This window comes from Battus philenor, unplaced genomic scaffold (assembly GCF_028537555.1).
Source record: "Battus philenor isolate CCGP_79_NKW_IND1 unplaced genomic scaffold, ilBatPhil1.0.hap1 SCAF_13, whole genome shotgun sequence".
Lineage (NCBI taxonomy): Eukaryota > Metazoa > Arthropoda > Insecta > Lepidoptera > Papilionidae > Battus > Battus philenor.
This window is the reverse complement of record NW_027181675.1, coordinates 4808070-4824168: the sequence shown is the minus strand read 5'-3', so window position 1 is coordinate 4824168 and position 16099 is coordinate 4808070. Positions and strand designations below refer to the sequence as shown.

General features: G+C 32.9%; 2 protein-coding genes across 2 annotated transcripts; both read left to right on the top strand.

The window, feature by feature from the left end:
* LOC137933455 (uncharacterized) lies at nucleotides 1–4833 on the top strand. Its single transcript, XM_068777410.1, has 4 exons — nucleotides 1–496; nucleotides 2831–2981; nucleotides 3552–4133; nucleotides 4710–4833. The coding sequence occupies exons 1-4, from the start codon at nucleotides 106–108 to the stop codon at nucleotides 4831–4833; spliced, it is 1248 nt and encodes a 415-aa protein (XP_068633511.1). The 5' UTR covers nucleotides 1–105.
* Nucleotides 4834–5123: 290 nt separating this feature from the next.
* Nucleotides 5124–15683, top strand: LOC137933454 (potassium/sodium hyperpolarization-activated cyclic nucleotide-gated channel 2-like). Its single transcript, XM_068777408.1, has 8 exons — nucleotides 5124–5335; nucleotides 7247–7418; nucleotides 10512–10817; nucleotides 12179–12380; nucleotides 12798–12889; nucleotides 13660–13845; nucleotides 14188–14377; nucleotides 15361–15683. Exons 1-8 carry the CDS (start codon nucleotides 5124–5126, stop codon nucleotides 15681–15683), a joined length of 1683 nt encoding a protein of 560 aa, XP_068633509.1.
* The last annotated feature ends 416 nt before the right edge of the window (nucleotides 15684–16099 follow it).

The window sequence follows — 16099 nt, the reverse complement described above, 5'->3', positions numbered from 1 at the left end:
ATCAGTGTTTTATAATTGTGTGTGTTTTTTTTTTATTTCCAAAACGATTTATTTATTTAGACGATTTTTATATAACAAATATAAAAAAGTAATAATTAGTAAAATATGGATTGCGATAAATCAAGTACAGTGCTTCACTGGAATTACCGAGGTTTCACCGAGTTTCCATTAGACCAATTACGGGGAGAAGAAGCTGAAGTAACAGATATATACTTGAAAGAGAATCTAATATCGCGTGTACCGAATGATATTTGCAAGCTACTGAACCTTGAGAGTTTGTATCTAAGCGGGAATGATATCACGGAGCTGCCAGCCGGTATATCGGCACTGCGCCGTCTGAAGTGTTTGGACGTTAGCGGGAATCGATTGCGGCGCGTTCCAGACGAGATCGGCGAATTGCGATCTCTGAAGTTCCTCATATTGGATGAGAACGAACTACGCTCGCTGCCTCTCAGGCTCGCCGAATTGAGAACTCTGCGATATCTTTCGGTTTGTGGTAATCATTTGACTGACTTTATTGCTGTTTTATTTAATATTGTCATTCATACTATAGTTGTTTGACCATAAGCCGGTAGAAGCGGCATGGGTAGGCTTCCAGTACATCAAAACTAGCACAACTAATAAATGAGTAACTTTAGTATTTAACTGTGAGAGTATCAGTTATACTAAAATTTTACTTAAGTTGAAAGTGGTCCTGGCGATTTTGGAGGGAGGCCTATGCCTTACAGCGGGTGTCTGCTCTGTCTTATATGATGATGATGATGTCGATGATTGTTATTTTGGTTAAGATCGTCGGAAGACGCTGGATGCGGGCCTTTTCCAACCGGCCTTATTTGTGAATCTATATAAGAACTATATGCCGAATTGTGAACGTCCTACGACTGAACCGATAGTTGTTTGACAACTACTCCGTTAATTTACATGCTCATGCTTCTAGTCTTGAACTAAAGCAAGAGACAACTCATGTGTATTTGTTTTTAATGTTTCGTATTTATTAACGTATAATCCCAGAAAGTTTGTTAATGTTTTTATATTGACATTATATTAGGACTGGAAAGTAATTCCGTTTCTGTCGTCATATTTTACAGAAAAACTGATTGATTTTTACCGCTCCGATATTCAAAATTTATATACTAGACGGCAAAAGGTTTTTGACAACGGAGGTGAATATATTGTTGATTAGAAATAAAAATTTGTTAAAAATGTAGTCTTGTGAATTTAACTTAAGAAAGCGACATAACTTTCCGGTCCCCCTAATATTATAATATGAGCTCAATATGATATTACTTTCTATCTTGTTAAGCTCTTCTGTGATTAACAACAAAGTGAACGACATAATTGATACAAAGTGGATAATTGTACGAATAAATTAAAGAAAAGTAAGTAGGCGTTTTCCTATAACATTTGCATCATTCTGATATTAAAGAAAGGAAGAGCACTGTACCAAAAATAAATTTTATAAAAAGACAGTAACAAACTGTGGGCGATTAAAATGTTTTAAATTAAAATAAAACGTATTTAAAATAATCCTAAAATATCTTGACGTAATAAAACGAACAAACAGTTAAGATATTTGGTTAGATTTTTTAGTACTAAATGAATACACGAAAAAAGTGTAAGTTATTCCAACTTAAATAATTTTCAGAAGGTTTCAATTAAATTCAACGAAATTCACATGATTATTAAACACAACACAAGAAGAGCTAACTGTGAAAGTAAAATTGTAAAGAAAGTAAGAACAAAAGGCCGCTGAGTTCTGGACTGGAGACAACAGACTGGTCAGCGTTGCATAGGAGTCGTCGGAAGATACTTCCAAAATTTCTATAAGAAACCTATGAGGGAAACCTACGTCCATCAGTGTATATCTTTCGGCTGCAATGATGATGATAAAATATATATTATTAATAAATCATCACCTAAATATATAATAAGTTTTGTCTAAAACAAATATATTTTATTCATCCATTCATAACTCAACATGTTAAAGCTGATTTCTATCGATGCAACATTTTAGTGCCGGTCGTTAAATCGAAACGGTACAGTTATTTTAGCGCCTCCTGTTAACAAACCGAGTAAGAATCTGGTTTAATGCTTCCTCATTGATTTATTTGACCCGTTTGCAGCGTCATGTCAGTGATGCTAATGCATCTAACGAAATAAACGACTAGTTAAGAAATTAATACGATAAAGTTAGTTGATTTGAAATAACACGAAATTTTCTTTTATCTTTGTAAAGGAAGACGTAAAAATGTTAGACGACAGACGTTTGGTCGTCAACACCTAACGGAAATGACATTTTAACGATGGACAACAGGACGAATTATTGACCTATTAACTTAGAATTGTAATTCTATCTAATAAGGGATGGGTTTTTTTACAATGATAAGTGTTATTATTTACTTTAATTGTTATTATAAAATAATATTGAATAAAACTATTAAACTCTTTGCATTAATACAACAATTTTTTCTAGTTATTATTTACGGCTTAAAGTTATTTCGATGTTGAGTTTGTCACCGAACTTTTTGTCGCTAAGTGAATTACATTAAAATATATGTATTTTTTTTTCACTTGGGTTTAAAATGAAATAAGTAAGACGTTTTATGAATTAAGAATATTATGAATAAAGATGGCTTTATTTTACATATAGTCTTACCTTATATTATATCACGTAATTGAATGTAGATACAAATCTAAATTTATTTGTATGTATCTAAATTAACTGTTAATATTTTTAATTATTATATTTGAATTAAAATTATTGTTAAATTTATGGTGTTTACAGAATAATTATCGAAAACTAATGGTTGAATTGTCTGATTGTTCACAGACAACAAACTGCAATGGTTGCCACAAAGACCCGTATACAATTACTACCATTGCGAATTTAGATTTTGGCGAAACCCTGAGTTGAAGACTATACCTTACTCACTGTGGTATCATATGTTTCGAGGACAACAAACAAGAAGTCTAAATATAGGGTAGGTACATATTATATTTACTTCTGTATTCCCAGTTTTTGAGAGAAGATAATTTTTTTTTATCTTATTGTCCTATTTTTTAGACTCTCATTCTGCCATGGTTAGGAAATCGTTACAATCGGTAATTATTTTTTCATTAGTATTTTATTTCGCACTCTCCTTACTTTTCCTGGACTGAAATCTGTAATAAACTGTGCTGGCATTGTGTTCCAGTTTGAAATCGCAGTAATTAAAGATACTATAGCTGTGGTACGTGACATGCCTCAGTATGTTGAACGACTAACTACTTTAATAACTTCTATATGAAAGATATTTGTTAATATGACCATACAAAACTGACTAAGACTCAGTCACTAAGTTGTGGACTGGACTCATCGATCAGATCAGAACTTCTAAGGAGGCTCCTAAAAAGTTTTATTTTAATTTAGGGAAGATCATTAAAAAGGGGCACAATTTAAATCTAATTTATATCAAATTATACTTTTCTTACATTCTTATATCATACACAAATCATCGCAATAAATTAATAATTTCCATATCTCATATGTTTTTTACTGTTATAAATTTCAGGTGTTTAAATATTACGAAAAGTACGCAAGCCACGCTAAATAACAGATGTCGGTTGAAAATTCATCAAGACTCACGCGAATGGGAAATAGATGTCAACTGTCCCCCACAATATTTAAACATAAACGAACCAGGAACAAAATCGCCACCAAGTCTATTAGAACTGTCAAAAAGAGTTTCATATAAAATGATTTCAACTGCTGTTAGTCAATTCACATCGTATCTAAGTATATATTCAGATAAAAGTGGTTATTTTCTAGATAATTTTAGCTATGAAGACAATAGTACGATTAGTTGTCTCGAGAAAAACTTTAATGAATTTGAAATCGACACAGATGAAGACACACCCGCTGATTTGAATGGAAATAAAATTACAATAGCTACAAATTGCGAGAAAAGAATTTCTAGATCGGACAATCAAAGAAGAAAATCTTATTACGTAGCTAGCGATATTATTAACAAATTCTTTGCATTTCTACCGCATTTCGTTAAAACTGAACTAAGCAATGGACCAATATCTAAATGTGATAACGCTTATTGCAGAAAATCGATATTCGATTACGTTTACTATGAATTTTGTATAGAGTAAGTATTGAAAAATATTTTTTTATTATTCTTTATATCTTCTTCATCATTAGGCCACGCCTATAAGTTCAAAAAAACAGATAATAAGTGGCCAGTGTCTTAAATCGGCGATTCATTTCATCGTCATTCGTCGAATCGTCGTTCAGAAATGCATGTAAATACCTACTTAATGAAGATGTTTTGTATTTCAATTTGTTTTGCGACGGATTTAAGAAGGTTTTGCATCTAGCTTGTGTATCTTACCCTGCCCGTGCCGGTCCGTTCTGCGACCGTTCTCAGTTCTGCGTGTAATATGGCCTATCCACGGTCACTTGAACTTGCCAATTCACTGGACCATGTCAGTTATTTTCGTTCGTTTACGGATCTCTCCGTTCTTGATTCGATCTCACGTTGAATATCCACAACTGTGAATATCCAATACAACAATATTACAAACATCCAATATTACAATATTGAAATCCCGAGAATAGCCCCCAGAGCGATTGTCGGCTTATCAATGAGGTCCAAGATGTTATACTGTTGCCAACACATATGTGTGGTATATTGACGTCGATTAATTACATTCGTTTGTTGCAGAAAAATAATTCTCATAGACAGCACCGAAGATGTGATATTGAATGCGAGCTTTTGCTCAAAATCTTGTGCAGAATTTTGGAAATCAGGAAAAGAAAACTTATTAACTTGGAGATTAATAAAATAAATGTTTTGAATAATTGGTTTTTGTTTCCGCGTTTTTATAATATAATTACCTTTTTCATTTACAATAGCATCTAACCCATTTAAAAGAATAGGTGCTATTTGCAATTAACGAAATTAAAAAAACAATAAACACTGTAGCTAGCGTATTTAGTTATTAAAATAGATATTAATACTTTTTACTAGAATTAAAATATATCTCAATAATGACATTGCGACGTCGACAGCGCAGTCGAATAAGATTTAGAAGTTGTCGTAACTGGTGTCGTATTTTCAATTATTAAATAAATAGTAATGTTCGCATCAAGGTATTCTAAAATTTACGAAGCAACCGAAGGAGAGGTGAAAGCTGATATCACTTCCCATGGCTACTTCCAAGGCCACAAGTGTTATTTACCGGCTGACAAGATATCCACTTACGAAATAAAATGTAGTAGATTTAGAAAATATGTTCTCAATTTAGTCACAGTACATGCGGGGGATGTTAGAGCTCAAAACATGTTCAGGTAAGAAGGAAAGATAACTGACAACATTATTTTTATCCAATTCGTTCTATTTACAACTCTTTAGATCTGTTGAAAACGTTTTAAAGTATATCCTTGTTTTGTATGTTTGCTCCAATTATGTACCGAATGATTTTGAATTTCAAAGTATCTATAGTATTCTTTTTTCAGTAGTTCTTCATTAGCCACGTGTAAGGAAAATATTGTCATTTAAATGTTAGGTAAAGAGCTGCACCAAGCAGTACTTAAGATTATGATAAATACTGCATAGGACGACCGCTCATAAGGTGGACAGGTGACCTTGTTGAGGTCACTGGATGCAGGCTGTTTCCAACCGATTTTACTGTAAATCTATGGGGGGGGGGGGCTGTCTCCAGCAGTTGACGCCCTACGACTGAAATGATGATGATCATGATTACAAGAAGACAATTAAATATTAATCTATCGAAAACGTATAGACTATAAGTCCATAGGACTACAAATATTGTTAGAATTTTTGTGGTAGAAATATTGAAATCAAATGAACTTTGTTTGTATATTGCGTTTCCACACAGAAAGAAACGTAAGAGATATAATTAATATGACAAAAGTAAAATAGGGGTTGTCAGCGTGATAGTGTTGCTATTGTGATATTTTTATCAATACATAAATATGGGTGCGTTCTCAATTACCTAACAAATATCTTGCAATGCTATGAATGGAAACGTAACAAAACGAAAAAAGAATGAATTAGGATTTATTTATTACCAAATAATGCTCTAAGGAGTTTTATGCATCATCAAAATAGTTTTCTTTTGCAGTGAAAGCTTTTTAGTCGCGAGGCATATATACCATAAATATGCCATGAATCTAAAAACCGTAAATACGTAATAGTAATTTATAAGAGATAAGTTCCTAGGTGATACAGTGTAAAAAATTTAAAAAATCAAATTAATTGAAGTTTTTGGACATATTGATAAAAATTTTAAACATTTTGATCTTAAGACCTAAACAAAGGTTTGAGAAATTTCGTAATATTCTCTTGCTTAGCAATTTTTAAAAGCTCCTTTAATTCAAACTGATACGCAGCTGTCGCATTGTCAATTTGCCTTCTAAAAATAAGATTCATAAGGATATCGCAAATCTCATTTGCAATTCTTAAAACTTCACTTAGATTTACAAATAAATTGTCACGTTACCAGTGCTTGTTGAAGCCTCTTCTTCAATGGGCTGTGAGTTTAACATTTCCTCCGTGTCAGTTTCAGTACAATCTTCGTCTTACCAATCAAGCAATTCCTGAATGTCAATTGATTCTATCTGTTCTATCTGTTCCATTGGCGTGTGATCGGCCACATTCCATGTCTGCAGTCTAAGTTTAAACTTAAACTCTTCGACATTTTTGGCAGTCAAATCAGGCCACAGTTTTTTCCCGCTTGACTTCAATGTGTGCGGTTTCAGTTCTTGCGATTATTCTTTTATGTTTACATCGCAAATTTCTTCTAGCAATCCATAACATTCATATCAGGATTACATTCCATGCTATCCAATATAACGGATTTACATTTGGATATTGGGTTGGACAACTATTGGAATCCTTTTATAATTATGTATGTACTTATTAGATTCGTGAATAAAAATTTTAGCTGCAAAAATATAGATTTAGTCGCTTTTTTTAAATCCATGAATAGTGAAAACGCCAATGAAGGAAGCGCAAATAAAAAACTTTTATTATATTTAAATATCATCTCATGTTATTCACTTATAAACTACGAGCGTAAGAAATATATGAATATAATCATTTATCAATTTACATTTTGTACGTACAAATAATTCTAAAAATGTTTTCATATGAAATCACAATTATAGTTATAACATTACGTATGTAATTACATTTATCATTACGTTTAATACGTAGAATACGTTTTTAAATTTTAGGTCATACGCCGCTTTAAGCGCGGAAAAACAAAGGCAGTACATGCACTATCCGTTCTCTATACACCCGTACAGTAAACTACGGTTGTGGCTGGAGGCTTTCTTCGCCGCTGTCATGATAATTACCAACGCTAGCCTTGCTATTATATTAAGCAGAACTGATCCAGATACACCTGTAAGTATATATTCAAGAATTATCACCATAATGTCAGTAAATAGACGACCATTACAAGGCATAGGCCTTCCCTAAAGATCGTCACGATGACTTGTCTTATGCTGCCCGCATCTGACTTTATCGACGGTCCACCTTGTGGGACACCTGGCCCCACCGTAGTAAAAAGTAGAAGTAATGATTAGTTTATATCTAAATGAAGTAGTACACGCATAAAGAGCTGTGTTGAGTATAGTATTTGTTTACAAAAAAATTGTTGAAAATGATTCTGTTTCGTAAAAACAGTAAACACATTTTCGGTGACTTTCTATTTATTGACTATTTAGAAATTAGGAACAGGTGTTTTAATTTACTCTATTGCTAGTACTATTTGCCATTTTTAAAATATATATAACAAATTAGTGTTAGTTACATCACTTATAACTTTAAAACGGCTGAACCAATTACAATGGTTTTTGTTTTCGTTAAGATTAGTTTTCATCAAGAAAATTATAATAAGTAATAAATACGGTATTCATTAATTTAAAAATCTATTTATTATTTGACTGCTAGGCGAATTGAAATTCGCCGGGTCAGCTAGTTTATAAAACCTTCCTCGTGCCATAACCAAAATATTAAAAGAAAATGCCAGAATGGCCGAGCCGTTTTTAAGTCATGCGCTTAGGAACGCATATATCGAATATATTTTACTTACATAGATATATGTTTAATTCTTTATGTATGTTCGTTATTTAAATTACGAATAAAGCTCAAAATGATCAACTTTTAGTATTACAAATCACCGGCTACCGCAACGAACAAAAGGCTTATTCCGACCATTTAGTTTAGGCCACAAATTAGACCGTACATAATGAACACGTTCTGTTAATGATACTATTACAAATGCGGTGAATATTGTGACCTGTTCAACCGCAACACACTGTCTGCTAACAATATGTACATATGCATTCTAAAATTACGTTATTTGCAAAGTTTTAAATTTAAACGTGTAGTCGAATAAAGGTATCGACTTAAAAATAAGTTTATTATCAATTTAGTAAATAAAAATTTATAGTATGATTTATGTAAACACAAAAGATAATTTATAAATAAAAAGGACAAATTGAAATATAGTTCTGTTTAAAAAAATGGCTTTTAAAGTTTATTACGAGTATTTCACAACATTTGAAATAAAATAATTAATAATATCTATAATAAATTAATATCATCGTGTTATATTTCGTATGCGCGGAATTTTCTTTTCCATTTTTCCGTAATCATTATTTCAACCAAAAGACATAGGCCTCCCCCACAGATTTCCAATAAGACCGTTTGTAACCACAGAAGCGCGTTTTGCTACGACATGAAGAGGTTTATCAGTCTACTTTATGAGTGAACATCTTACGCTACACTTCTGGGTTCTTTTTTTAAATTGAATCTATATACCACAGACATTAGCGTCCGTGTCTTTGTTATTGTAATAACAGTTAATATTTCTGTATTTTTTGGTTGTTTTTTTCTCTTTTTTACATATTACATTGTTTACTAAGCTTAATTACTCTGGTCTCTTCTTAAATTATTTTACAAGTGCTAGTTCATGGTCTTCACTCCAGAACTTTAATTCCCTAATAGTCATTAGTTATTTGTGCCTAAAGGCTTTACCATTATTACTTTAACTTACCAATCCTCTGGAGTATTTATGTTACTTTCGTTCGTCTAGGGATCTGCGAACTCCTAGTTCGATCGCGTAGACAAAACTAGAGCATAGATCTCTCCATTGCTTATAAAGCGGTTAAATAATATGTTTTAAAAAGGAACGACTTGTTTCTTTTTTAACAGTGCCTGGTTATTTCAAATAATAATGATCATCATTTTTTTTTAGACATAGATTAACATTTCCAATTTGTATTTACAGCTTTATAGGCATTCAATTAAAATGTACGATACAAATCTACAAATCCGCAAATTAACTTAAAATGTCCTCAAGACGTTATTAGGGCCTCGGCATTCGAGAAGCAATCCTGTCTTTAATTAATGTTGTTAATAGGTCTAACAGTTAGAAGTTATTACTTTAGATCCGAAGTTTCTGTGTCCGAACTATATAACTACAAATGAATATAATTTCGACTAAATGTTCATGATTGAAAAGAATAAAAGCTTTAATTTTTTTAATAAGTCTGATAATAGAAATCGACAGAACCGAGGTTCGGAAATCTCAGTAGCCCAAAAACCGTAATAACAAATACTCATTGAGAGACAAATTGTGTCCCCTAACAGGGGCACGAAGTCATGCCGTGAACGCCTCCCGGTACGAGAAAATATTTCATAACGGCCCAAGTAGAAAACCTTAGAAGCCCTCGAGCATAGTGAATAAGAAAGAAGTTTAAATACAACACTACCCGCGGCAGAATACTATCTCCGGAGTACATCACCCGACTCCTAGAACGTGTAACAAAATCAATTTAAGGCAGAAATATCAGAGTTAGAGGTTTTGACTCTTGAGGTGCTTTCAAGGATAGAATCCTTAATAACTTTTCTGAAATTGTTTACTTTTTTCCTATTATATTAGTGTAAAGAATGTATATATATGCCGGTAAAAACGGCGTGGGTAAGTCAAACAGGTGGGTAAATTGGCGTACCGACGACATATTTAAAATAATAGGAAATAGCTGAATGCGACCAGCGCAAGACTGGTCATCAAAGCGATCTCCTTTGCGGGGGGAGTCATAGCTTTACAACGGGCGTTTATTATGTGAAAAGACGAAGAACGAATGTATAAAACCTTAGCTATAATTCAATGTTCATTTATTTACAGAGCTGTTAATTTTTATTTTTCACTTTTATTCATTTATTAAAGTTTATATACAAAAAAATATAATTATGGCTACCGCTGTACATGCATACAATAGGCAAATACATTTAGTTTTGTACTATACTATAAGAAACTAATGTCTACTTATCTTATACATCTTCCTATTGTTGTGCCTATTTAGAATGAATAAATAAATAAACTGGTTGCGATCTCCCACAGCCAATCAGCTGAGACTAAAAATACAAATAAAGCAAACTATAGCTGTTGGTAATAGAAAACAATCTTAACAAAAGTTTATTTTCCAGGATTTCATAATGATTGCAGTTAAATCGTTGGACTTCTTCTACCTGTTTAACGTTTTCGTCAACTTTTTCACTGGCTACATCGAAGGCAATACATGTCAGCGTGTCGTTTTAGATCTCAGGAAGATCGCAAAGAAATACCTACGCACTTGGCTCTTTGTCGACGTTGCCTCGTCTATGTCGTGTTTAGATCTCTTCCACAAATATCAAAACATCACTGCTTACCTTATATTGGAATCGTTTAAAATATTTAAATTGCCGTTTTTGATCATATATGCTTATAATTTGGTCACGGTACTCAAAATTGGGGTAAGTGGCTTATCTAATTCCATAACATGTAGGAGAGATGCTATTGCTTAAACTAATAAATTTCGGGTTGCGGTTGTTTAGCGGTCATTAAGTAAAGCAGCCAACTGCGAAGCATCTCATTGTATTTTAATTGTGTTATTTTGTAAAACTGTTTATCTAATGTAAATTTACCCTTTATAAAGCCCTCCATATGTCTTATATGTTAAATTCAACTTAAGTTGATTACAAACTATATTTGTTTAATGTTCTACGCTCATACAATATGACAAAAAAAAAGTGACATGATGGTCTAATTAACTAAAACTGCACAGCATTGCGCATGCGCATGTAAACAGTCAGTAGGATAATAAAAAATCGGGCTAAAAACAATTATCTCACTAACTTTAGAACAATTAAGAAACACGGTAATATTAACCTAGTGTATGAATACTATAGTATTCTTTCGATTTAATTTAATAAATAAAATAACAAGAGAACAACTTTTGAACAATATCCACAAACAAGATCGAAGGACTTTGATGTGTAGTCGTTTTTATAGGTGAAATTCACGATACGCCGGCCTAAACGGACTGACGATCGGACGAGGGCGCTGAAACATTTCCTCTCACGCAACTATTATAGAAACTATTACATGGATATTAGTTCTCTGTACAGTAACGTCTGCTGTACGGTATTTCTCTTAGGCATTTTAGCTAATCCAATCGTTATTATCGTCATTATTACTATCACTATAAGTTATTCTGAAAGTAGTATTTACAGTGTTAATTTTTCGATAACATTTTTAGTGAAAATTCATGAATCAAACGGATGAAAACCTCTTGATTAATTTTCAATTTTTTATAAGATAATTTACTTTTGAAATTCTTATATTATGTACTAATAAAACAGTGATAGCTTTCGTATAATAGCGCAAAAGTAAAGCGTAAATAAAAACGTACGTTTCCGTGTCACCGACCTCAGTTATAACGCAATATAATATTCAAAGAAAGTTTCCAATATGGAATATTCGACAATTTTTAACATAGTCTTCTTTATTAAGGCTACGGGCTAAGTAACAGTAGTAATAACATTTTAATTGCGTTAGCGCGTGGTGTGTAAGAAAATGCTTTCTATCACCACTGGATACAACTACACAAGAGTGTGAATGGCAAATAACCACGACTATTTATTTTATTTATTTCTTCAATGATGTAGCGTTATTGTGTATTTCGTTTTAACTACACATAAACCTACTTTATAATTATAATTTCTGATAATAATTTAAATAATAAAATGGATCACAATTGTATCACAAATATGGGATTCTTCCTGAAATAAAAACAATATCTATTAATTTATTAATATCGATTTATCATTTACAGATTGTTTCGAAAACTATAATCGAAATAAGCCTGTATCTTGTGTCATATTTAATGTGGAACGTGTACTTTCAATTTGTGGTTGAGTACATTCAGGAGGAGAGTTTTACGCCGCACAGCCCTAGAAATTGTTCGTGGCTGTCTGTTGGAAAGATGTGGAACGAAACTTCAACAATCCGATTTATTTATGCTTTCGACAGGGCTGGTACGTAAACGTGTTAGTTATACGCGGGGTTGTGTGCGATTGCTTCATATCCATATTATTATCTGCATGGTATTAAATTAATTGCAGCGTACACTTGTATACATGATAAATGCTAGAAGAACCTAATTGGACAGAAACTGGATTGAGCTCCATTTCTTCTTCTTTTCAACTGATGGACGCCCACTGCAAGGAATAGGTCATGACGACCAGTCTTGCGATCTTGGTTGCAACTGGAGAATAAGTTGAAAATAAAAATAAAAGTGGTACTTGTATGGTATATTTATTTTTAAGTTACAGGAAACTCTTTATCTAATTTGCGAAGAACTCACAACAAACTCAAGAAGTTTTTGTTATCACTTTCGTTATTTTAAAAGTAACAAAATTGGATCAATCCTAATTAACCTAAATATTTTACAGTTGGCATGTTAAGAGGCAACGCAAATTTTAACCTTCTAAAAACAGAAGGATGTTTTGAAAACTTTTTCATTGTGGCTTGGTTAATTGCAAAGGTATTGTAATGCATATTTTACACATATACACCTAAATATATAAGAGTATTTTGTTTATAAGGATGCTATGGAAGTTAATCTATTATCCGTATCACATAGCATTTATTTTTACATCTAAATATGTTAACATACTGAAGGTATGTAGCATTTATAAGAATAAAAAGATATATATATTAGAAAAAATATATATATTTCAATTGAATGAAGCGTTTCAAATATTTAATTTTTGAGCAATTTTTAGTAATATCTTCTGAGAGTACAATTTTTAATTATGTGCATGATGTATTTCTTACATATAAATTAAAAAGTATTGATGTAACTTTTAAATTTGTTTTTTTTTTTTTTTGGTATGTCGTCAAAAGACGCTGAATGCAGACCGCTTCCTACTGGAGCTATTGTAAATCTCTGGGGGAGTCTAATGTATCGTAATGTAATGACAAGGAAGTTTTGTTTTGTTTCTCAAACAAAATAAAATATTTAATTTAACTAATTAGTTTCGATATGGTTCAAAATACTTTTGCGTATTATTGCTAAAATATATTACTTAAGACCGGGATAAGTTAAGTAATTCTGACCTCAACGTATCTTATGAATAGTTTTTCAGGCTTCAATCTGCACCACATATTTGTATGTTCTTGCAAAACTAACTGTAAGATTGTCTTCATATCATCTTGTCATAGTTTTGGATGGTAGGATTTAAAAAAAATTCTTAGAAACAAAATTAACGGCTTACAAAGCGAAATAAAAAACCTTAAATAAATGTGTTTCAGATAATAGTTTTACATTGTGCTTTCATGTATATCATTGCCTTGTTCGGATCGGAATCGGCGCGAGCTAAATATTTTATGATGGCCCAACAAGTCGAGACTTATATGAACCAGAGGAAGTTTCCACCAAACATTAAAAAGAAGATACTTAAATTCTATTCTCTTCATTTTCAATCTCACTTTTTTGTGGTAAGACGGAAAAGTTATAAAATTTTAGACTTTAAAAAAAAATTAAAAAATAACATTTATTCACATTATGATGTCGATTCTTTTCACGTATTTTACGAAACACATGATATTATATTTCTTGTAAATGACGATCATACACAAGTAACAGAGGTTCGAGTTTATAAAAATCGTAATGTTAAAGTTCACAAACTTAGCTTAACGTTGGCGACACATGGGAAGACAAGGAAAACACGTTCTACCAAGATAAACTCGAAGAAGGTTTAAACGGCTACGTCCAAACAGAACACATCAATGAAAAAAATAAGACTGAATTTGTTTCTAATTCATTACTTTTTTCCATAGGAGTCACGTATGATATCATGCGTTTCTGGTCAGCTCCGAGAAGACTTGATCATGTACAGCGGTCGCCAACTGATGAGAGACGTCGCATTTCTGAAGCACATCCCCCGAGCTTTGTTACTAGAAGTGGGGCTTAGGTTGCAATTGGTTATATTCATTACGGGCGACGTAATTATTAAAATAAATACTATCGGTAATACATCTATATTGACAGTTGTAGGTATATTTTAGAATTCAGCAGAGTTTAACGGTTCTCGAGTGGTGACCACGAGACGGTAGATGCGGCCTTGGTAGACACATACTAAGTGGACCAATATTTAGCCACTTCCGCCCATGCAGTGGTAGTCGTGCAATAAAGTACACCGCACGCCAGCCCGCTGATAAATGCGTATGCGGCAAAGAATGCGAATTACACAACCGTCACCGTTAAGTCACTCAACACGTGTTTCACCCCTCCACGGGGCATCTTCAGGAGTTATGTTACACCGATTAGTGCCAAACACAGAGTCTGTGTTTGACACAGTCTAGGTCGAGGAAAGTCATCGTAGCGATCTTAAGAGAAACTCTATGCCTTGCTATGGGCGTCTACAGGCTAACGTGATGACGATATAAACTGACCTGAATTTGAAAGACAAAGAATGCAATGGGAGATTGAGATTAGAGAAAGGATTGGGGCAAGGGATGTCGCCTCTTTGGTGGGCGACAAAAAATGTCGCGATTCGTTCCTGAAATTGTGTAGAGAAAGAAATAAAACAGACTAGTAAGGTTCGGGTAGGATCGGAAATTTGTAAAATGTATATATAAGTACAATAACATAACTAGTAAACTAAAAACATGTAAAAGAATGTAAAAAGATTAATCTGATAGACAAGAAGGAAGTAAATAACCAAAGACTTAAAAAAAATTATACTGTGGTATGCAGTAAAACCCACGGTAATGTTTTAGGAGCAAAGGAGACGAAAGGAAGGTGATTTGTAGAAGAAGGCTAGTAAACGAGAGGAATGCGAGATATTGTAAAAAGAAAAAGAGAGAAAGGAAAAGAAAAGGAACAGGGCCTCCCAAGACAGGGATCCCCTAAAAACGGAGGCAATAAAAAAGGCCTGGTGACGATGGTGGAGAGATCAACTAAACTTTAAAAGCCATTTACCAAATTACATTGTATACTCTATTTTGTAGGTGACAGTATGTATTTTATAGATAAAGGAACAGTGGCAATATATTCAGAAACGGGAAAAGAAGTATGCCATTTGGAAGATGGCGATTTCTTTGGCGAAATAGCCCTCGTCATGAAACATAAGCTTCGCACGGCCACCGCGGTGGCTGTGACCAATTGTGAACTTTTTAAGCTAACTAAAGAAGACTTTGAGGCAACCATGGCTTGTTACCCAACCGTATATGAGGACATTGAGAAGGTTGCTTTAAGCAGGTACGAGAGAACCCACGTTCTGGACGAACATCATAAGGCGGAAAGTAAAATAAGAGATTATAATAATGTATAAGTATGATTTTGTAGTGTGCTATTAATTAATTTTAAATTTTATCAGTGAGTGATAATTAAACAATATGAAACCAAAACCCTGTTATTTTAAATGTGAAGTAACGTTTGTTAATAAAAGAACTACTCCTATATAGTGGTCAAGTTTCTTTATGCAACTTGAAGGATTGTATGCAGGCCGCTTTCAATAAGACCTATAGGAAATCTTTAACGAGAGAGGGAGGATGCTACACCAGCAGTGATGAAATAATGATGTAGACATTCCATAGAAAATTCTTACAAGTTTTTTTTATTTGAATGATGTTTACTATAAGACAGGAGTATGATAAGTGTTGTATTTACTATTACTCGCAATCATTACATTTTTTTCTCTATCTGAACGCTTGTGGTCTAATAAAATATGAAAGGAAATCAGCAAAA